The sequence below is a fragment of the Sus scrofa genome, chromosome 5, assembly GCF_000003025.6.
Source record: "Sus scrofa isolate TJ Tabasco breed Duroc chromosome 5, Sscrofa11.1, whole genome shotgun sequence".
NCBI lineage: Eukaryota > Metazoa > Chordata > Mammalia > Artiodactyla > Suidae > Sus > Sus scrofa.
In genome coordinates this window covers 48,085,408-48,110,192 of record NC_010447.5, presented here as the reverse complement: position 1 = coordinate 48,110,192, position 24,785 = coordinate 48,085,408, and the positions used below count along the sequence as shown (strand labels likewise).

The following is a 24,785-nucleotide window of genomic DNA, read 5'->3' as shown; positions in this document are numbered from 1 at the left end:
CTGGGCATGGCCCTAGTTAGCTATAAGTCAGCTGATAGCTTTGTCCAAGAGATGGATGACAGTGCTGCTGCAAGGGATTAGGCTTCCTCATTTTTCACCTGGAGAGATTTGAAGAAAGGGAGCTGGCGGGTTTGCAGAAAGACTGAGTGTATTTTATGAAAACAAATACCACCAATGAAGGAAAAACGTGGTTAACTTCCAACCAAACAAAAGGGTTTATTTAAAGAATGGAGGTAGTGGGATGCAGAGAAAGACTAGAGTTAAGTGGAGTGAGAAGGGAAAAGTGAAAGCAGAAGAGGTAAGGTTTGCCTTTTGAGGTCTTTTTAAACACCCTGGCTTCTTACCTTCCTACACTGTCGCAGGTCTAACACTGTAAATAACACTGCTCTTAGGAGGCCACCTGCTCCCAACCTGAGTGAGATGCCCTTGTCAGGGCTCTTGGAGCTCCCGGTGTCCTCTTATCACAAAGGTCCATGATGACCTAAAGCTGGCTTCTCTATCTGTCCAATAAACTCTGAGCCTTGTGAGTTCAGCAATGTTCTCCTTTGCTCCTTGCTGTGGGCTGAGCATGGGGAACAATGTCTAGTGCATCATCTTAAAAAAGCATAATGGATGAATAAATTGCAAGGGGTGGGTACAGAAGCCAGAAGCAGAGAGTAGAGCCTGATCATAAAGGAGCAGATCCATGGGGACGGCCAGAGTCCACAGGTAGAGAGATGTTGTAGCCTGGGAACTTGGAGAAGCACTGCAGGGTGAGAGAGAGCAGCAAAAGATGGAGCTTGAGAGGTGAGCAGGCTTGATCACTAAAGGGCCCCTTAAACTATGTGAGAGAGATTAAAAATAATGCTGATGGCAGTGTAGAGACATGGACAGGAGAATCAGAAGTGATGCGATTAAATTTTCATGTTTAGAAAGATGAATTTTGTTGCAGACTGGAAAACAGGTTGGAAAGGGGCCATTATGGAGGTAGGGAGCCCGTTTAGAAGGCTGTTGCAGAAAACAATGGGAGATGGCATTGTAGGTTGAACCATAATAGTGCAGGATGGAGAAAGTGTTGGATTTAAGAAATTTTCGGAGTTCCCAATGTGGCGCAGTAGTTAACGAATCCGACTAGGAGCTATGAGGCTGCAGGTTCGATCCCTGGCCTTGCTCAGTGGGTTAAGGATCTGACATTGCCTTGAGCTGTGGTGTAGGTCACAGATGCAGCTCAGATCTGGCGTTGCTGTGGCTCTGGAGTAGGCCTGCAGCTACAGCTCCAATTAGACCCCTAGCCTGGGAACCTCCATATGCCGCGGGTGCGGCCTTAGAAAAGACTCTTAAAAGAAATTTTAAAAGGCAGAGTTGACAGCTTTGATATTAATTGGAGAATAAGAAAGAAATTGGAGAAGTCAAGACTGAAATCTCTGTTTCAGGCTTGAGTAAGTGGTACCACTCAAAGATAAGGAAAGTACATTCAGTTCCAGGCAGGTTGAGGTCAATGTGTCAGTGGAATATCCAAGAGAACATGTCCAGAGCCAGAGGCAGTTAGATAAGCACATCTTGAGAGCTCAAGTAGAGAATGGGACTGGAGGTACAGAGCTGGTTGGTCATGGGCATAGAGGTGGTAATGAAAGCCATGGAAACTGATGAGATTGCTTAGAGAAGGCTGCACAAGGAGGAGATAGGAAGACTCAGGGGACAAGAACACTCAGGACTCTGAAGAACAGACATAGTTTTTAAAGGGCAGAAGAAAGAAGTCTAAAAAAATAGTATGACCAAGCAGCCTGCGTAAGAAAGAGGTGTCACAGGAGCTGGGGGAGAATTTATTTCAGGTAGAAGAAGTGGTCCAAATATCAGAGTCTACAAGAAATTCAGCTGATAGCTGAGACACATCTATTAAATTTAGCACCAAGGCAGCAATTCATAACCTTGATGAGAACTGTTTAAAGTTAAAGTTTGGGGACGGAAGCTATACTACACTGGGTCAAGAAGTGAACAGGTAGTAACAATACAAATACAGTGAGCATGGACAAATATTTCAAGAAATTTGACTGTAAAGGGGCAAGTATGTGCACAATTTTCAAAGCCCTTAAACATTCAACCTTTTTATTTAGGAAGAAATAATGGGCAGTAGTGGTCTAAGGAAAAGCAAGGAATAAAACAGATTCCCAAGAGCAAAAGGGAAAACTCCAACACCTGGAGGTGGTGGTCCCACAGACAGAAAGCAGAGGAAAGTGAGTTTGCTGGGAAAGTTCCAACTCTGGTATGTTGGATGGTGTTTTGCCAAGTGAAAATATGCAAAAGCAATGAAAAAGAGAAGAGTGGAACTGATAGAGGTGCTCTGGCTGAAATGGACATTTAAAGGTTCCGTGCAGCAGTGGACAGTCCTGTGCAATAGTCCACAGGAGTAAGACTCCCAGGGAAAGAATGTGAATGAAGGGGACAGAAGACTGATGACACTAAAGACAACAGTCCATTGCTATCTGTCACCTAGGAACTACGTAACTTTCCTGACTGGACAACCATAACTGCTGAACAACCATTGATTAAAAAGACTAGAACCTATGAAAAAAAGATACTCGACATCAGAAGACAAAAAAGAAACCATAATGAGATGGTAGGAAGGGTGCACTCACAATATAATCAAATCCCATACCCTCTGGGTGGGTGACCTGAAAACTGGAGAATAATTATATCAAAGAATTTCCCCACATAAGTGAGAATTCTGAGCCCCACATCAGGCTCCCCAGCCTGGGGGTCTGGCATCAGAAGGAGAAGCCCTGAGCATGTGGCTTTGAAGGCCAGTAGGACTTGATCATACGAGCTCCACAGGACTGGGATAAACAGAGACTCCACTCTTAGAGGGGTGCACCCGAGTTCTCTTCTGCACTGGGACCCAGGGATGCAAGGGATTTTTCAATATCTTGCAAATCAATCATTATGATACATCACATTAATAAACTAAAGAATAAAAATCATATGATCCTCTCAATAGATGCAGAAAAAGCCTTTGACAAAATCCAATTTGATAAAAAAGTCTTCAAAAAGTGGGCACAGAGGGAACCTACCTCAACATAACAAAGGCCATATATGACAAAGACACAGCTACCATTATACTCAACAGTGAAATCTGAAAGCATTGCCTCTAAGATAGGAACAAGACAGGATGTCCACTCTCACACTCTATCCAACATAGTTTTGGAAGTCATAGCTATAGCAATTAGAGAAGAAAAAGTAATAAAAGAAATCCAAATTGGAAAAAAAGAAATAAAACTCTCACTATTTGCAGATGACATTATACTATGCATAGAAAATCCTAAAGATGCTACCAGAAAACTACTAGGGTTCATCAATGAATTCGGTAAAGTTGTAGGATTCAAAATCAATGGACAGAAATCTGTTACAATTCTATACACTAACAATGAAAGATCAGAAAGAGAAATTAAGGAAACAATTCTATTTACTATCACATCAAAAAGAATAAAGTACCTAGGAATAAACCAACCTAAGGAGGCAAAAGACCCGTACTCTTAAAACTGTAAGATGCTGATGAAAGAAACTGAAGATGACCCAAACAGATGGAAAGATATACTGTGTTTTTGGATTAGAAGAATCAATATTGTCAAAATGACCACACTACCCAAGGCAATCTACAGATTCGATGCAACCCCTATAAAATTACCAATAGCATTTTTTCACAGAACTAGAACAAAAACCTTTAAAATTTGTATGGAGACACAAAAGACCTTGAATAGCCAAAACAATCTTGAGAAAGAAAAGCAGAGCTGGAGGAATCAGGCTCCCTGACTTCAGACTATATTACAAAACTATAGTAATCAAAACAGCATAGTACTGGCACCAAAAAAAGACATATAGATCAATAGAATAGAATAGAAAGACCAGAAATAAACTCAGGTACCTATGGTTAATTAATCTATGACAAAGAGGCAAGAATATACAATGGAGAAAAGACAGTTTCTTCAAAAAGTGATTCTGGGGGAGTTCCCATCCTGGCTCAGTGGTTAACAATCCGACTAGGAACCATGAGGTTGCGGGTTCGATCCCTGGCCTTGTTCAGTGCATTAAGGATCTGGTGTTGCCATGAGCTGTGGTGTAGGTCACAGACGTGGCTCGGATCCCGTGGTGCTGTGCCTGTGGCATAGGCTGGCAGCTGTAGCTCCGATTAGACCCCTAGCCTGGGAACCTCCATATGCTGTGGGAGCAGCCCTAGAAAAGGCAAAAAGACAAAAAAAAAAAAAAAAGTGATTCTGGGAAGACTGGACAGCTATAAGTAAAAGAATGAAATTAGGACAGTATCTATCCAACACCGTACACAAAAATAAACTCAAAAGAGATTAAAGACCTAAATGTAAAACTGGATAATACAATAAAACTCCTGGACAAAAATACAGGCAGAACACTTTCTGATATAAATTGCAGCAATGTCTTTTTTTGATCCACCTCCTACAGTAATGGAAATAAAAATAAAAATAAACAAATGATACCTAATTAAAGTTAAAAGCTTTTGCACAGCAAAGGAAACAATAACCAAAACTTAAAAGACAACCCACAGAATGGGATAAAATATTTGCATGCGAAGCAACCAACAAGGGATTATCTCTAAAATATACAAACATCCCATGTAGTTCAATATCAAAAAAAAAAAAAATCCAAAAAATGGGAAGAATATCTAAATAGATATTTCTCCAAAGAAGACATACAGATGGCCAAAAAATCATGAAAAGATGCTCAACTTCACTAATTATTAGAGAAATGCAAGTCCAGAGTACAGTGAGGTATCACCTCACATTTGTCAAATGAAAGAAATTGTTGTCAGAAGGGCCATCATCAAAAAGTCTACATACAATAAATGCTGGAGAGAGTATGAATAAAAGGGAACCCTCCTACACTGTCAGTGAGAATATAAATTGGTGCAGTCATTATGGAGAATAGTGTGGAAATGCCTTAAAAAACTAAAAATAGAGCTACCATTAAATCCTGCAATTCCACTCCCAGGCATATATCTGGAGAAAACCATAATTTGAAAAGGTACATGTAAGTACCTTAATGTTCATAGCAGCATTATTTATAATAGCCAAGACATGGAAGCAACCTAGGTGTCCACTGATAGATGAATGGATAAAGACGATGTGATACATATACACAATGGTATATTACTCAGCCATAAAAAGAATGAAATATTGCCATTTGGACCAACATGGATGGACCTAGAAATTATTATACTAAGTGAAGGAAGCCAGACAAAGCCAGACAAATATTATAAGACTTATATGTGGAATCTAAAATATGATTCAAAAGAACTTATTTACAAAACAGAAATAGACCCATGGATATAGAAAACAAACTTATAGTGGGGGGGGGAGGGACAAATTAGGAGTTTGGGATTAAAATATACACACAATTATATATAAAGTAGATAATGAACGAGGGGATATTCTGTATAGCCCAAGGAACTCTATTCTATATCTTGTAATAACCTATAATGGAAGAGAATGTTGAAAAAAAAGAATATATATGTACATTATTTCCTATACACCTGAAACTAGCACATTATAAATCAACTATATTTCAATAAAAATTTTTTAAAAAGATAAAAAGATAATACCACTAACTGAAATGGAAAACCAAGGTGAGAAATGGGAAAAGAATTCAACATGTTTTCAGCCTGTGGGGAGGGAACCAGTAGCAAGAATTTTTTTTTTTTTAATTAGAAATCAAAAGTGATTTTCCTTGTTGTATGAAATCATAGGTGGTTTTTGTGTTCATCTTTTCTCCTTTCTGTATCTCCACATTTTCTACATTGAGTATATAACTACTGGACTCAGAAAAAAATACTATTTCCTTCAACATGAGATACGAGATTGCGGATAGTCTATGAGGCAATGTTCCAGAAAAAGTGGAATGGGGTCGTGTGGGAACACAGGTGGAGAAAAAAGTGTGGGAAGGGGACAGGGACATTTCTCCCCCTGAGGGAAGAAAGAGAAGAGAACAACTGAAGTCTCAGAGAAATTCTGAAGTGAAGGTAAGAAAATTTGAGGAAAATCACATCATTTGACCTCTTCATTTTTAAGTAAATTAGGAGGCAATGTAGTTTGCTAAAACTGAGAAGGAAAGACAGAAATAGGGAATGGGTGAAAGTGTTTTTAAAACTTGATATGAGGAACAGAAAAAAATTAATTTGAAATTGATACAAATATTTCCAAAGAGTTAGGAGGCCCAGCTGAGGTTGGATAACAATGCGTGAGTGGTGGAGCTGGTTGCTGAATTATCTCTGAGGTCAAGTTAACTGTCAGGAGTGGTGGTGGCAGTGAGAACTGGCCAGGCAGGTATGGGAGGGGCATGAGTAAGGAATCTAAGGGAGCTACCACTTCCACCGTGCCTGATCCTCTTTCTCTTTCAGGCAACCACCACCACACCTTCTGTTGCACCTTGCAGAAACCTTAGACTCATGCTAGATTCCTCTCTCTCTTTCATGAACCCCTATCCAAACAATCCCCAAGCTCTGTGTACTCTTTCTTCTAACACTTCTCCAACCTTCACTGTTACCACAGCTGCCGAGGCTGCTGTCATCCTCTTGCCCTAAATATTGCCTTGGTCTCTAACTGCTTCCATACATCTATTCCTGCCTCACTCAATTCCACTCTTTTCACTATTTCTCTTAGAATTATTTCTCTTAGAATAAGAACTGAAGTTTTCAACACAGCTCACTAGGTCCTCATAATCTGGCCCCTGTGACGTCCCCGACTCACCTGGCCCAGAGCCCTGCCCCCTTGCTCTCTATTCTCTGGGCACATGGGCCTTCTCTTTGCTCCTCAAAAACATGGAGACAATAAGTGACCAGCAGAGAGAGATAGGGATGGGGTATAATACAATCAGATGCTAGCTATGGACTTTATAAGAAGATAAAAATAAATTTAAAATAAAAAAACCCCAAATATAATAAAGAGAGAGCACTGACCCAAAGAGGCTGAATAATTTAAAACGGTAATATTTACATATTGTTTGGCTTTTTCTTACACCCTCCCCTCTGGCTATGTTGTTCTTAGGGGCTTAAGGGGAAGGTCAGATCTGCTTCAGGGAATAAAATCCAGACCCTTCACAGATGCCAAGCCCTCCAAGACAACTGTCTGAGCACTTTCCCTGGATGTCCCAAAGGCATCTCCACCCTAGCAACTCCCTCCTCCCCACCTACCCCATCCATCTGCATAAGCCACACACATCTTTGTCAGAGCAGAGCTTTCCTGGCTTCTCCCACACCTGGTCCTACTGACCTGACCCTCCAGTCCTCTCTCAGCTTGTCTGGACTTGGCATTTGTCCTCAGTCTAAATCCCTTCTCCAGTTTCTTCTCCTATCCTTCCATCTCTCAGATAATGGGTTGGTCTTTCTAAAATAGTAACTTGATCACATCACTCTCAGGATGAAAAAGATAAAAAGAAGTAGTAGAATATAAGAAAAAAAAAATGCTGACATTTCTCCCAAGGAGCAGGGAATGAAAAAGGAATGACCTCTGCTGGAAATATTGTGTCTTAAGTGAGGTTATCAGAAGAAAGCCAAATTTCAGTTGGTCGTACTCTTGGTTTTTAATTCATTTAATCAGATAATATCATAAGTTCAACATTTCTCTGATTGTCTTCCATGTCTGAGGCATTGAAGACAAATACATACTAGTTGGTATGGGCAGACTCTCAGAAATGAAACACAAGTTTCTGCAAAGATTAATTTACCTTCCACACAAAATTGCCAGAAAAAAATTTCTCAGAACTTTTGTTTCATAAGAGCATTATAACACTTGGGATGGTCACTAAACGTAAAAAATCCCTGGGAAACTGGTTGAAACTCAGCAATGACTCCAAGTGAAGTCATCAGACAACAACTGACATCCTCACATTTCCCCACTCAGTGGGTGACTCAGCCCTTACTTAGCAGGGACATAGGGACAAGTTATTGCTGCCTCAAGACCACATTATACAAATTGGGTGATCAGAACCCTTTTTTTCTAGTGGCCAGAGGGCATAAAAGAACCATATCTCGAACAGCGTGTTTATTTTCCAGGGATCATGGGACAGGAGCCTCTTTTTGATTTATGTAAATGCCAAAATACTTTCCAAAATGCTATGAGAGCATTCACTTGAACTGCTGTTATTTGACAAGTGGATGCTAGTTTTCAAGCAGCTCCTCAAATCAGAGTCCCAAAACTGGTAAAGGAAGGCATTCACGAGGTGTCCACAGTCTCAAACTGCACATGTAATTTGTCTGCGTGCATGATTGATACTCCAGCCCAAGCCTAAACTGGTTCAGACATTCTGGATGTGTATAGAATGATATAATAAAGCATCTTTTGGAGAACTCATAATCATCTTTTTTTAATTAAAAATTTTAAAGTTGAAGTATAGATGACATACAACATATATTAGTTTCAGGTGCACAACATAGCGATTTGACATTTATATATATTACAAAAATTGATCAAAACAGTAAATCTGGTAACCACATGTCACCATACAAGCTTATTACAATATCATTGTCTCTATTCACTGTTCTATACATCATATTCCTGTGACTTGTTTATTTTATAACCACAAGTTTGTACCTCTTGATCCCTCTCACCTACTTTGCCCAACCTCCACACCCCTTCCCTCTAGGGACCACCAGTTTGTTTTCTGTATATGTGAGTTTGTTTCTATTTTGTTTTCCTTGTTTTGTTTCTTAGATTCCACACATAAGTGAAATCACATGGTATTTGTGTTTCTCTGATGTATTTCACTTAGCATAATACCCTCTAAGTCCATTCATGTTATTGCAAATGGCAAGATTTCATTCTTTTTATGACTAAGTAATATTGCATTATTTATATATCTGTACCTACATATCTATGTATCTATATCATATATATATACATATCTATGTATCTATATCATATATATACATATCTATGTATCTATATCATATATATACATATCTATGTATCTATATCATATATATACATATCTATGTATCTATATCATATATATACATATCTATGTATCTATATCATATATATATATGTTTTCTATATATATAAAACATACTCTTTATCCATTCATCCAATGATAAACACTTAGGTTACTTCCATAGCTTGGCTATAGTAAACAATGCTCCAGTGAACATAGGGATGCATATATCTTTTCAAATTAGTGTTTTCATTCTTTGAAAAAATGCTCAGTAGTGGAATTTCTGGGTTGTATGGAAGCTCTATTTTTAATTTATTGAGGATCTTTCATGTTTCCAGAAACACATCTACAGTTAGAATATAAGAATGATTTTGAGTACAGTTTGGTAGCTGTCTTCTACTGAGCTTCATGAATCATAACAAGAAAAAGAGATAAAGGGAGAGAGGAGTTGGAGGTTTGATGTGCCTTTTAAGACACCATGACCCATAGGGTTGAGGAGACATCCCCTCTTGCTTCACTCCAGACCTCCATGCTGCTTTTCGCTGCAGAAGAACATAATGACATCATCCAGTGTGAGATGGATGGTCAGGAGCCATAAAGAGCCAGACATGGCAAAAGGGGATTTGCCAGGAACTTCACAGTGGACTGTGAGCAATATTTGTTGTAGAGGGTCATTTTTCAGGGAGAGTAAAGTCTAAGATAATTCATAAATTTCTGGCCTGTCCAACCAATAAAGTTGTGGTGCTATTTCTTGAAATAGAGAATAAAAGAGAAGCAGATGATGACCAGCATAGTTTTGGAGATGTCAAGTTTGAGATCACTAGGAAATTTCCCGGGGAAGGTGTCAATAAGGCAAACAAGAGCTTTAGAGACAGTGTCATCAGTTTACAGACGTCAGGTGAAGTAATGGCTGTTGAGGAGATGGTCCAGAGAAAGAACATGAGGAGAGCAAAAAGATGCCAAAACCAAAGGGTTATCCTCATTATAAGGAATAGCAAAAAGTGAGTTTAACGGAGTGATAATTAAATAACAGGGTAAACCTAGGGTTTTAAGAAGGAGACCTTGGAAAGTTGCTACCCAAAGAAATCCCACTTATTGCTCAATCTATAGAGTCAATTTTTGGAAAAATTATATCACTTCTTTATTTCTAGATCTTCCCTTTCAGAGAAACTTACCACAGAGTATTAAATCTGCAACTGGACTTTCAAGTAAAAGAAATAATTGTTAGGACTTTGTTTTAAGGATATAAATCAGCAAGTAGTTGAGCAAGGAAATAATAAACAGTCATTAGCTGAAGCACAGCAATGTAAGTCCTAGAAACTTTAATTTTTTTAAAAAAATTGATTGTCCAGTAAGACACCAATAGCATAAAGAGCCGCATTAATTGGTGCTTATAAAGTGATTCATCTTTTTATTTCCCTCCTAGTCATTTGAAATGTTCAGTAAGATGCCCTAGTTAAAACAAAGTAATGTTTTAATGGGGACTTAACAAGGGCTTTCATTTTGCAAGGTTTTAGAGTGTGGTGGCACAGTTCTCAGCATCATAATTCAACACCAGCCTACTTCAAATCAGACATTTTTATGTAGGTTCAGAAAATATGCAGGACCATGAACTCCAATAATGAAATTTCAGAAAGCAACTGTTTCATTTTTTAACTGGAAAATAAACAGACTTCTATCTTCTATGTAAAAGAGGTCCCACATGATATATAATAAGGATGGCAGCTTTGCCAAGTCCCTCCATTTCTTCTCTCTTTAGGAATCAAACAACTGCTTAACAGTTGTCCTTATGTAAGATGACTTGGAGCTCAATGCCCAAGTCCCACATTCTCCAAGCCTTTGTCTCATGAGGAATCCTGCCCACAGCTAGCATCTGTTCTCCAGAAGAGATTACATGGAATGCTGAAGAGGATGACACATTAAAATGCAGTATTTATGGATGTTTCACATGCATTTCTCACAAAATTTAGTGGGCTGAAGATTAATGTAACTTCGAAGTTGGTTTAATTCCCGGGACTCCCAAGCCCTCCAGAATTGAGTGAGCAGTTGCTGCACCTGGCAATTAGTAGACCCCATTTCCTCTTTCCTGGTCTTCCCCTGGCTGGTTCTAATGATCTTTCCATCTATCTGTTCACTCTTGTCCTTCTCAGACAGGAAGTATTTTAAAAGCCTGGGGCCTTTGATCTCTTGGCAGTCATGAAAAGTTTGATATTAAATGTCCTGAAGAGAGTCCTCTGACTTGTATTATGCTAGTGCAGGTGCACACATTGCCTCTCACTCCTCAGAGATATTCCCATGGGCCTCCTGCACTTGCCTTGCCCTTGAGAACTGGTCGTCCTTTGCTCTTGCTTATTCTACTACCTAGAGACTGAAGCTTTGCCTTGCATTCCAATTCAGGGCCCGTGTCCTTGCTACTCTTACACAGGCCAACTGGCTGCAGGCTGTCAATCCCTCTGAACTTGCATCATAGACTTCTGAGGCTGACCACTTGCTAGAGCTGAAGCAACCCTGAAACTTGGTGCTTTCTTCCTCCCTGGTAAAGTCTGTCAGCCCTGGAATTGGCACAGGTCTCCTTGGGCTAGGCCTCCATTACTAAGGGGGAAGATATCAGATTAATTACACTGCCCAATGATCTGACTTTTTAAGAATAAAAATTTGATGGGTCCCTGATAAATCCCAAACTGTACAATTAAAATCTAATGTGTGAGAATGCTTCCCTCTACATCAAAACCATATCATAAATTATTCATGTAACGAACTCCCTTGATGAAGTGAATGAACTTCTAAAATGTGTTCAGATCACATGGATGTGGTACCTGAGCATAAGTAAGAATATTTTTCAAATAACTACTTTTCAATAAATGTTGGGTAACAAAATGTCCAGGTTTACCCAGGACTCTTTCAGTTTTTTGCTTTTGTTTGTTTTGTCTTTTTTTTAGGGCCATACCTGTAGCATGTGAGATGGTTGGTCACCCTGGAAAAATGAATCAACCTCTCTTGTTGGTCTAGATCTGAAAAATGAGAAAGGATCTGATTACAGCTATTTATAAAATTATAACCTGATGATTCTATTTTTAATTGCAGTCTCTTCCTGCCTGCTTAGTGTACTGTAGCTATACTTCCAGCTAAATGGGATCCTTTCCACTTGGACCTCTCTCCTTTTCAAAGGACCTTTTTCCATTCCTTATATGGCACTTTCGGTTCCTGAGACCATAATTAGCACTTCCTTTTAGATTTTAGCAGATCATCCTCACCCAGACAGTGACTCTGGTTTCTTAGGGAAGTCTTTTATCCAAGTCTAGCTCATTGTTTTGACTACTGCATCACAGAGCCCAGTTTCTCCATTCTACAGCAAGTGTTTCATGTGTTTAAACCAGGAAGGGAACAGAAACTCAAGTCCTAGGTTGGGCTAAATAAATAAACTTTTTTTTTTTTCTATTCACCATTTCTTCTTAAGATCTTAATTTGCTAAATATACAGTAGGAATCTCCAAAGAAATCAAATACACTCACCATTTCCCAAATATACCTGATCATGGATAACACTATTAATAGCTTGCAGAATTTATATCTGGCTGTATAAAGTTTGGGAAGTGCTAGGATAAGTAGAAAAGCACAGTCTTTACTGCTGGAGAGCCCTGGGTTCAAATCTTAGCTCCATTGTTTGCTAGTTGGGTGACTTATTCACTTAATCTATCTGTAAATCTTTTCTTTTTTTTTCTTTTATTGTCTTTTTATGGCCACACCATAAAAGTGTGGCTCCCAGGCTAGAAGTAAAATCAGGGCTGTAGCTGCCAGCCTATGCCAGAACCATAGCAACACTGGATCCGAGCCGTGTCGGTGACCTACACTACACTCACAGCACACTCACAGCAACGCCGGATCCTTAACCCACTGAGCAAGACCAGGGATCAAGCCTGCGTCCTCATGGATACTAGTCAGATTCATTTCCACTGAGCTACAATGGAAACTCCTGTAAATCTTTTCTTTAATTAAATTTACATGGAGTTCCCGTCGTGGCGCAGTGGTTAATGAATCCGACTAGGAACCATGAGGTCGCGGGTTCAGTCCCTGCCCTTGCTCAGTGGGTTAACGATCCGGCGTTGCCGTGAGCTGTGGTGTAGGTTGCAGACGCGGCTCGGATCCTGCGTTGCTGTGGCTCTGGCGTAGGCTGGTGGCTACAGCTCCGATTAGACCCCTAGCCTGGGAACCTCCATATGCCGTAGAAGCGGCCCAAGAAATAGCAAAAAGACAAAAAAAAAAAAAAAAAAAAAAATTATATGTTATTTTTTTAAAAAGGAAGTAGAGGAAGGAGATTTAAAGGCAATTTCTAATAGATAAACAGTAAGGCCCTACTGTATGGTTCACGGAAATACATTCAACATCTTTTAATATGCTATATTGGAAAAGAGTAAGAAAAAAGTGTGGAGATATATATATATAAAACATTGTAAATCAACTATACTTCAAAAAATTTAAAAATTAATTAGTTAACTAAAAAATAAAGGCAATTTTTGTTTCCTCTTTTGTATACCAGGCACCTATCTGTTGGGATTGTTGGAAGGATTTATAAGTTCATGTATGAAAGGCACCTGCCAAACTACCTCAACAGTTTGTGGTATGGATAGAATATGAATATCTATTCCAGCGACTATCACTTCATGAGCCATTAATGGAACAAAGAGCAGAAAGCCAATGTATACTGTGATTTGAGGGGAGAGTGCATACATAAAATCATTGACCCCCTTGCCTGTCACTTCAGAATTCCGTTCCTTTGAGACTGGGCATTTTTATCATCTTAAACTGTTACCAAATCATCCCTTAGCAGACATTGCTTAAAAGATAATGGGAGAAAAAAACAAAAGGGTACAAAGAAAAGAGAACCAATGTATGCTTTACTCCCCTACTTGGAAATCCATAAGGTATATTAGCATAGTAGCCTCCTCCTGGGAGATAACAGAGTCAAAAAGGTCATAAAGAGGGTGGAAAGAAGAGGTCAGAAGACATTAAAGATGCAATTCACACCCTTCACAGTCAACAAATAATAACCTATTTGAGAAAAAAACTTCCAAATCTATACTCAGTCTTATTTCACAGACTAGATTTGTCCCATAAAAACTGACCTACATAAAGTTTATCAGGCACATTTTCACACAGACTTCCATTATGAGAGCAGAGACAGATTTCCTGGGAGAAGGACTAGGCCAACATATAGTATATCATTATGTTATAGTGAAAAGAACACAAATTTTTTCTGTTATGCTATACAAGGCATGACTTTTCCCTGGATGATGCTTCAGTTTTCCCTTGAAAACAAGGCTAATAATAATATTACCCTTTCCCAGGATGTTTGTGGGGATCAAATTAAATAAGTTATGTGAAAAGCCCTGTAGAATATTACCACCCTGAGGACAGGGGCCATGTCTGTCTTGCTCATCAGGGTATTTCCAACACCATCTCAAGGGCTGGCAGGTATAGGGCTGGCACCCAGTGTACTGATGTTGAAAGTCTAAATTAGTAGTTTATAAACTCAAAAGCCCTGAGTAAATTCTTGTTTGATGTTTATTCACTTCTTTATATTCCTTAGGAGTGTTTCTTTACAGTGTTCTAAGACTTTCAGATTTCACTGCATTTTACTGTTAAGCCCATTTTATGTAAGAATTAGCATTTTCAGATAGAAAAAAGTAAAAATGATGTCATCTCTGAATATAGGCAGTCCTTAGTCCTTCCCAAGGAAGAGTCATCAACATCCTTAACCTGTCCAATAATAACATTATTAGCATTTATTGAGCACTTACTGTTTTATGTGCTTACATGTAATAACTTATTGAATCTTCGTAATTTCCCATGGAAGAGCTATTTTTATTACAACCATTGCACAGATTAGAAAACTGAGGTGCAGAAAGGTTAAGTAACTTCCCAAAGATCACAGAGACAGAATTCAAGCCAGGTCAACTGGTTCCATAGCCCTCACCCTTAACCACTGTGCCTTGTTGCTTCTCATAGTTCTTGACGTCTTTATTTATTTATTTATTTATTTATTTTTGTCTTTTTACCATTTCTAGGGCTGCTCCCATGGCATTTGGAGCTTCCCAGGCTAGGGGTCTAATCGGAACTGCAGCCGCCAGCCTATGCCAGAGCCACAGCAACAAGGGATCCGAGCCACGTCTGCAACCTGCACCACAGCTCACGGCAACGCCGGATCCTTAACCCACTGAGCAAGGCCAGGGGTCGAACCCGCAACCTCATGGTTCCTAGTCGGATTCGTTAACCACTGAGCCACGACAGGAACTCCTTGATGTCTTTATTTTTCATTAGAGAAAACTTCACCATGAACCAGTGCTGGTTTGAAGTCTGGGGAACCACTGATTTACTTTACTTGAGAATTCTTTTTGCCATAACAACCCTTCCCTCCCTCTAAAGTCCCAGATCCCGGAAATTTCACCTACTACTTGGGATGAAAACGGTGACTAGTTCTGATAAGAAGGTATTAATGTGGAAAAAGAAAAAAATAAACACAAGCAAGCTTCTATTTGTAAAAAGAGAAGAAAAATAGAAAGTCATACCAGGTAGGAGTAAAATATATTCTATTAGAGGAGGCAACATATAAGGACCAACATGTAAAATTAAAAGACACTGTCAGCAGACTTAGTTACTAGTTACAAATCATGGTGGAAAACCCAGCAAATGTTCTCTTCTTTAATCCACACGAGTGAATTGAGCCACGATTATGGGTAGAGTTACACTAAATGGGGCACAGGGCATAAAAGAAACTAAAATCTGCATACATGGGATCTGTCTCAAATTCATGAACAAATTAGTGCAGAAGTGGGGCATCATTAGTGAGGAGCAGTGTGGATTTCAGAAATAAACATTTCTGCTCTGCTAGCTGGGTCCCTGCCAGGATCTGCTCAAAGAAGTGTGAGAGGCAGGCTACAACGCTGAGCAAGGAGAAAGGAACTTGTTTCTCTCTCTGCATCCTCTGGGCACCTTGGCTGCTTTCTATTCCTTTGAGCATCTTCCCATCAATTAGGAAAAAAAAAAAAAAAATCTGAGGCAGTTTCACTAGCAACTGGTTGCATTTTTCAGATTTCCCTCACTCAACTTCTGAGGACCAGCTTTACCACCCTCTCTCAGAATTACCAGCACCAGCCAGTCAGTACCCCCTCCTCAGAGGACTGGCTAAACAGGGACAGGGCCCCTCGTCTAAGCTTTTAAGTTCTGTTAATTCCAACTCCCATCTTGTTTCTACAGTCTGGGAGTGGCAGTTGTTGGCTTCCCTTTTGCATTTTCAGTTCTCCATTACTTATTTGGTCAACCTCTTCATTAAAATGCCTACTATGGTTTCTGATTTCCTGGCTGGACCTTAGTAGAACACTAGTAATGTTTTTCTGTTTCTTTGATAGATACTCTTCTTACCCCCTGTCTGTCACTTGGTATTTGCAGATTTGCATTATTGCCAAGGTGTTTTGTTGCTGTTGTTGTTAATATATGTGTTCTGATTTACCCCTTAGATTAAAACTTCTGGAAGCACAGAAAAAACTTACATCATTTGGATTCAGAAAAACGTAGATTTAAGATCTGGTTTTTCCCATTTCACAAAATAAGCAATGTTGAGCAAATTATTCAATAATTCTGTATGCCACTTTCTCATTTATAAAATGGTAACAACAATGCCTGCCTCATATTGATGTTGAGAGGATATAAGTTATATATATGTGTGTGTGTATATATACATATATATATATACAATATCTTAATAAAGGCATTCAACACATAAAGGCCCTCAACAAACAGCTTTTTATTTTTGAGGTGTCTGTGCATGACTGTCTAGGACACTGGCTTGTACACAGTATACACTAATATATATTTGGTGGTGACGATGATGATTTAAGATTTTTGTGTGTGGGTCTGCATCATGCCATCTGACTGTCCTATATACATTAGATCTCAAGGAATATTTGTGGGTGATGATGAATGATGTAAGATTAGACTATTTGATGAATAGCCCATAACATGTTACATTTATTGTGTGTATTTACTAAAAAATAGACTACTGCTCTGTCTGTAAAGAATCTGAGAGCATGCTATGTGGCTGAAAGTCTATCCCTACTTCTGTTGGTACATTAGACAGGGACCACATACTGGTACAGTGTATTTGACACAAAAGGTCTGTTTTCCGTTCAAGTGCCCCTTCTATTATAAAAGAAATGAAATTCTTTCTGGATGATCTTTCTTGACGCAAAAAAAAAAAAAAAGGACTGTCTTTCTTTACTGACTCTTACTTTCAATCGAAACGGCAAACAGGTATCACCAATAGTTCACAGGAACCCAGAACAGCCCTGAGTGTTTTGGAAGTAGCAGAGCAGGATGTGAATTCCTGTAGCACCTCTGATTGTCCCTGAAGAGCCCCAAAGCAGAGCTGCATGTTTAATCATGGGGAAAGAATAATAGAGACCAGGGTGCCTGGGGAGGGAGCACCCTGGAACTCCAGCAGGCTCTGCTAAACTCTGAGTAGTGTGAAAGCGTTTTATCATCCCTGCAGCTCTCTTGCCTTAGATAAGGTCTATCACCCACTAAAAGTAACAGCAGCTAGACACCCTGGAGGACTTGAGGAGAACTTTCTTAACCGTTTCGGTCAGTCTTCAGAATATATTTATATTGAACAACGCCAAGAACACATACCCAACATGCTTACATTTACATTTATATACACTAAGCTCAGTATGAGATTAGTCAACAAAGGCCTCCTGGTTGTTACTGAAGGGAAGGCATGCTGTCAAAATGGGCTAGTTCAGGGAAGCAACATTCATTTGTGATATCTGAAAATAAGCAATGACTCAGGAGCTCAACTCTGCTGGTGTCAAAATTCTGCTCTCCTGACTGGTTAGGTCAATCGGGGACATGTGCCTTGAATACAGGGGTTCTTAAGCTTTAGTGTACATCAGAATTACCCAGGGGGCTTGGCTAGACACAAATTGCAGGCCCCCACTCTCAAGGTGAAGCCAGTAAGAATGATTGGTGATAGATTTAAAGGAATTGGCTCATGTGATCATGGAGCCTAAGTCCCAAAATCTGCAGTCAGGAAGCTGGAGACCTAAGAGAGCCAGCAGACTTGAGACCCAAGAAGAGCTGATTTTTAAGTCCAAATGCAGGAAAAGACCCATACCCCAACTCAGGTAGTCAGGTAGTCAGCATTTTGTTCAGGTCAAATTGAAAATTGAATTTGTGAGGCCCACCCATACTGGGGAGGGCAAATCTGCTTTACTCAATCCACTAATTCATATGCTAATATCATCCAGCGACACCCTCACAGACACATCCACAATAAGTTTAGCCAAACGTCTAGGCACCCGGTAGCCTGGTGAAGTTAACACATGAAATCAGCCAAGAGATGCTGCCGCTTCTGGTCCAGAGTCCACACTCTAACAACTGCTGCTATAGCATAAACCCAGTCAGGAGTGGAAACCCGGCACTGGTTTCATCCTTACTACAGAGCATGGCACAAATGCAGGTGCTTAATAAAAAAGCATACTGAGTGACTAGTGAGTGGTGAGTTTATAATAGTAAGGAAAGGAGGGAGGATCTCTCTGTATAAAGCAACCTGAGCAGACATCAATTGATGGGGGTTCTTGTTTGAATGGACCTCACTTCTTGGGTCTAGGATTTAACCCAGATCCTCTCAGGTCTTTATGGTTCCATATTTCTAAGTTCATTTCTAATTTAAAGAGGAAGCACTGCTTCAAGACTGCTTAAAACAAATAATTTACTTAAATAATAACGGTGAACATTTACTGCATGCTGGTTACGCACCAGGTACTCTACTAAAAACCTATTATTTCATTTAATCTCCACAGTATCTCCTTTAGTTCTATTTTGCAGGTGAAGAAACTGAATTCATGCATTGAGGAAATGACTGGACTGGGATTCCAATCCCCATTCCTCTGACTCCAAAACCCTTCCCCTTACATTACATTGTACCATAAAAATTTAGGGAACATTCAAAATGGGCAAGTCACCACACTATGGGGAAAACCTGAAAGTGTTTATAATCTAGTGAGAATCAGGATTTTACTTTTAAAAAACCAAATACCTGAAGAAATTTGGAATAGAGGACTGGTCAAAATGCTACTAGAATGTAAGTATAGATTAAGGCACTATGTACAGTGGTTTTAAAAGTGTAGAATTTAGGATTAGACTATCTGAGTTTGAAATCTACTTTCATCACTTACAGACTGTACTAGCTTGACCAGGTTACATAATCTTCATACCTCAGTTTCTCCATCCATAAATTCTTACCTCATAAGGGTGTTTACAAAGTTATAGGAATAAACAAGTTAATATATGTGTAAAGGATTTAGACAGTGTTATTCACAGAGCAATTAGTATATGAGTGTTCATTATTATTATTATTATCATATCTCCAGCCCCTAGCTTCATGCCAGGGCATGTATAAGTATAGAGTGAATACCAAGAACCCATGTTCTCTGGAGACTGTAGCAGTTATCTTTAGAGCAATGATACTTCACTATATAACTTATCTTCTGGAAACCTGCTCTCAGTCTTTGGACAGCTTCTTCCTTTTCTTAAGGCACCAATTTAAACAACAGTTATCATGACCTCTCAAAGTGCCTACTGCTGGCTCAGTGATATTACATTAATATTGTTTGGTGTACTGCATACAGAGTAAGAAAATGAGACAAAACCCTGAAATTCACCTTAAATGTCTGACAGTTTTCAGTTCTCACAGCTGAATATGATTGAGACTTTAAGAGTCTTTTTAAAAAATTTAACCAAGAAGAAGCAAACTGTCACTCTTTGCAGCTGACATACTATACATAGAAAATCCTAAAGACACTACCAGAAAACTACTAGGGCTCATCAATGAACTTGGTAAAGTTGTAGGATACAAAGTTAATGTACAGAAGCCTGTTGCAATTCTATACACTAACAATGAAAGATCAGAAAGAGAAATTAAGGAAACAATTCTATTTACTATTGCATCAAAAAGAAAATACCTAGGAATAAATAAACCTATCTAAAGAGGCAAAAACCTGTACTCTGAAAACTATAAGATGCTTATGAATGAAACTGAAGACAACACAAACAGATGAAACATATAGATTAGAAGAATGAGTATTGTTAAAACGACTCAAGGCAATCTACAGATTCAATGCAACCATATAATATTATCAATGGCATTTTTTGCAGAACTAGAACAAAAAAATTTTTAATTTGTATGGAGACAAAAAGACCCTGAATAGTCAAAACAATCTTGAGAAAGAAAAAAAGGCAGAGGAATCAGGCTCCCTGACTTCAGAATATACTACAAAACTATAGTAATCAAAACAGTATGATACTGGCACAAACACAGACATATAGATCAATGGAACAGGATAGAGTCTGGAAATAAACTGCGCACCTATGATCAAACAAGCTATGACAAACAGGCAAGAATGTACAATGGAGGAACAACAATCTCTTCAATAAGTGATGCTGGGTAGACTGGACAGCTACATGTAAAAGAATGTTCAGTATCCATGAACATGCTAACATTGTATACAAGAATAAACTCAAATGGGTTAAAGACCCAAATTTAAGACCAGAAACCATAAAATTTCTGAAGAAAAAAAAGGCAGAATACCTTTTGACATAAATCGCAGCAATATTTTTTTTGATCCACCTTCCAGAGTAATAGAAATAAAAATAAAAATGAACAAATGAAATCTAATTAAACTTAAAACTTTCAAACAGCAAAGGAAACCATAAACAAAACAAAACAAACAAAAAACCTGCAGAAAAGGAGAAAATATTTGCAAACAATGCTATCAACAAGGTATTAATTTCCAAAATATACAAATAGCTTATACAGCTCAATATCAAAAAATAAACAAACCAATAAAAGATGGGCAGAAGACCCAAATAGACATTTCTCCAAAGAAGACATACAAATGGCCAACAGGCATAAGAAAAGATGCTCATCATCACTAATTATTATAGAAGAGTGGAGTTCCCGTCATGGCGCAGTGGTTAACGAATCCGACTAGGAACCATGAGGTTGCGGGTTCAATCCCTGGCCTTACTCAGTGGGTTAAGGATCAGGCATGGCCGTGAGCTGTAGTGTAGGTCACAGATGCGGCTTGGATCCCGCATTGCTGTGGTTCTGGCATAGGCTGGCGGCTACAGCTCTGATTAGACCCCTAGCCTGGAACCTCCATATGCTGTGGGTGCAACAATAGAAAAGACAAAAAAAAATAAAAATTAGAGACGTGCATATCAAAACTAAAATGAGGCATCACCTTACATTGGTCAGAATGGCCATCATTAAAAAGTCTACAAATAATAAATGCTGGGGGCGTGGAGAAAAAAGAACCCTCCCACAGCGTTGGTAGGAATGCAAACTGGTATAGTCACCATGGAGAACAGTACGGAAGTTCCTTAAAAAACAAAAAATAGAGCTACCATATAATCTTGCAATCCCACTCCTGGGTATATATCCTGAGAAAACCATAGTTTGAAAAGATACATGCACTTCAATGTTCATAGCAGACTATTTATAATAGCCAAGACATGGAAGCAACCTAAATGTCTATCTAGAGATGAATGGATAAAGAAGATGTGGTACATATATGTGATGGAAGACTACTGAATCATAAAAAAGAATGAAATATTGCCATTTGCAACAACATGGATGGATTTACAGATTATCATACTAAGTGAAGTAAGCCAGACAGAGAAAGACAAATATCATATAATACGGCCTGTATGCAGAATCTTAAAAAATGATACAAATGACTTTATTTACAAAACAGAAATAAATCCAGAGACAACACATTTATGGTTACCAACAGGGAAAGGGCAGAGGAGAGGAATAAATTACAAGTTTGAAATTAACATATACACACTACTATATATAAAATAGATAACAAATAAGGACCTACTGTACGGCACAGGGAACTATATTCACTATTTTGTAACTACCTACAATGGAAAAGAATCCGAAAAAGAGTGCATGCGTGCGTGCGTGCGTGTGTGTGTGTGTATAAACTGAATCATTTTGCTGTACACCTGAAACTAACACATACTTCAATATTAATTAGTTAATAAAAGAACTTTTGAATTCTCCTTTTAATTAATATCCTATATATAAATCACAGGTATGACCTCTTGTTTTCCTTATGAGACAAAATGAATAAAAATGGCTTGAAAACTCAAAACCTGACTCATACTTTCTTTAAAAAATGGAACGCGGCCAAAGACTTCATAACAGAGCATAGTGAGAGCTGTGATTGGTTCTCTGACATTTACAAGTATACACGAGCTCCTTAGCACATGGATACTGAATATTCAACAGCACTCGGAAATTTCCAGCGCTGCTGCCTGCTTCAGCACTTTAATTCCTAGGATATGCCAGCTTGCACATTAGCATTTAAATAGGCAGCCCCGTCCTGCAGAAACCTAAGATATATTTCACAATGTAACTGGCTTCAACTCCTGCAGGGGCTGTGGAGTTTCTTTGCCTCTTCTGATGTTGCAACTTCTCTTTCAACTTGTGCCTTTGTGGATTCAGTATGATCAGTTATCTGCAAGATTTATAACCAGCAGCTTTGATGTCAAACAGATGTACGGTGTCAACATTCTGCAATTCAAGAAAATACTCTTTTTTCTTTAGGATGTAATGTGTTTTTCTCCCTGTTGACTGTTCACTTTGATATAATGAAGCAAACTTCAGTTCCCTGGATTTCTCTTAGGAAAATCTTAAATCAGTCTTCATTCCAAGTTGGAACTCAATTTGATATGATATCCCTAAATTCACTAAACCAGGCCAAAAAGGGTTCACTCTTCATACATATAAAATCTACAACCGCTTTTGCGTCATAGTTGCAAAACCACAAAGGGTACAGAGTGTTTGTATTTGGATGTGATTACTACCTACTGAAACTCAGCCTTAACTACTATATACAACTTAAATGTTTCTCTCTAAGGGCCATTCTATCCTTTGACCTCAAGTGTGATACAGGTATGTCCTATTAATATTCCTGGACAACCTTCTTTTTTTTAATAATGATTTTTTTTTCATTATAGCTGGTTTACAGTGTTCTGTCAATTCTCTACTATACAGCAAGGTGACCCAGCTACACATACATATATACATTCTTTTTCCTTACATTATCATGTTCCACCATAAGTGACTAGATATAGTTCCCAGTGCTATACAGCAGGATCTCATTGCTTATCCATTCCAAATGCAATAGTTTGCATTTATTAAGCCTAAATTCCCAGTCCATCCTACTCCCTCCCCCTCCCCCTTGGCAACCACAAGTCTGTTCTCCATAATGGACAACCTTCTACAACTAACTTGGACATAAAGCTGGAAGTTTGTGTCAGACAACTGTGTAATTTTACCACTTTGCAGTGTTCCTCCCTTAGGGCTACTAAGCATCTCACTAATGACCACTTTCATAGCATCACCTAGAGCTGAGCTATTCCATATAGTACCCACTTGTCACATGTGGCTATTTAAATTTAAGGTAATTAAGTTAAAAATTCAGTTCCTTGATTGCACTGTCTATATTTCAGGTGCTCAAGAGCCATGCAAGATATTGAATTAGATAGTGTAGATATAGAATATTTCCATAACTGCAGAAATTTCTGCTGGACAGCACTTCATCTATAATCTTAGGATTTATAGGACTTCAGAAAGGGCAACCGACCTTCCTGGTTTTCCCAGGATTTAGGGATTTCTGGGTTTGGGGACTTTTAGTGTTAAAACTGGGGTAGTCCCTAGAAAATTGAGATAGCTGGTAACCCTAAGAAGTCATCTAGTCCAACCATATATCTAATACACATATTTCTTCTGCAATACTCTTGACTTTGGACAATTCTGAGCTTGCTATCTAAGTGATATTAATAGTTGATATGGCCAAAACGGGCAGTATTTGGAAAAGTGGAGTAGATCAAGATAGAACAATGAGAGCTCAATTTCTGAATTTCTCCAAGAGGTATGAAGTTCACAGGAGACAGGTAGACTGTTCAAGCAACCACAATGAAATGGTCCCACCTGCTGAAAGGGAGCCCATTTCATCAATAGCCTAAAAGATCAGTAAGAAGACTGGCATCAAAGATACTTGTCTGCTGGGATATTTACTGGTAAGTCAGGGTCCTATGTCATATTAACAGGCAGGGTTCTGTTGAATTATTTTTTCCCAGAACAAACACATATTTTGACGTCACTGAATCTAAAAACTGAAAGAAGCTATAGAGGTCTTCCAATACAACTTCAACTTTTTGGAAGAGAGACCGGATGCCCAAAGTGCCTAAAATGTGGGAGAAAACCACTACTGCTTTTCCGTAAAGCAAGGCCAAAAGCATAGACTAGTCAGTCAACTCCCGGAAAGGAAATTAATGGTGTTTTAACTGAGTGTTACATTTTAACACTTCTCCATGATTTTTATTTGGTATTGTTAAAATCTGTTTTACTTGATGTTATTTTATATTCGAAGTAGCTTCCTTTGAGAAATTTTTTTAGCAAACACAGTATTAGTAAATATTGAGTGATGAGCACAGACTTGATACTATGTATGGGTAGGAAATTGTTTCATGTCATCAGATGGCAGAAGGAAGGCAAAACTATTCCAATCTCATTTTGCTTTGTCTTCTGCAGCTAGGAGAGTAATCTTGTAATGGGGGATTTGAGCCCAAGTTAAGCAAAGAAATTGGGAGAGAAATCTAAAGCTCTTCAAACTTGATAAAAACTCAGGCTCCAGATAGACAGACTTATGAGTTTTAAGCTGATACCAAAACTGTGTGATATTGGGTATTTTACCTCTCCCTTCTATAAAATGGGGATTATAA

At 38.7% G+C, this 24,785-nt stretch overlaps 1 protein-coding gene across 14 annotated transcripts in view; it reads right to left on the bottom strand.

The window, feature by feature from the left end:
* LMNTD1 (lamin tail domain containing 1) overlaps nucleotides 1-24,785 on the bottom strand; it is a 557,729-nt gene that overhangs the window by 289,709 nt on the left and 243,235 nt on the right. For 10 of the 14 annotated variants that reach the window (XR_002344073.1, XR_002344070.1, XR_002344072.1 and 7 more), the window contains exon 3: nucleotides 11,879-11,942. The exons of the other annotated variants lie outside the window; for them this stretch is intronic. Coding sequence is in view for 7 of the 10 variants with exons in the window: in XM_021092168.1 (XP_020947827.1) it covers nucleotides 11,879-11,942 (64 nt within the window). In the remaining 3 variants the exon portion in view is untranslated. The remainder of the gene's footprint in view (nucleotides 1-11,878; nucleotides 11,943-24,785) is intronic. 14 annotated transcript variants of the gene reach the window in all.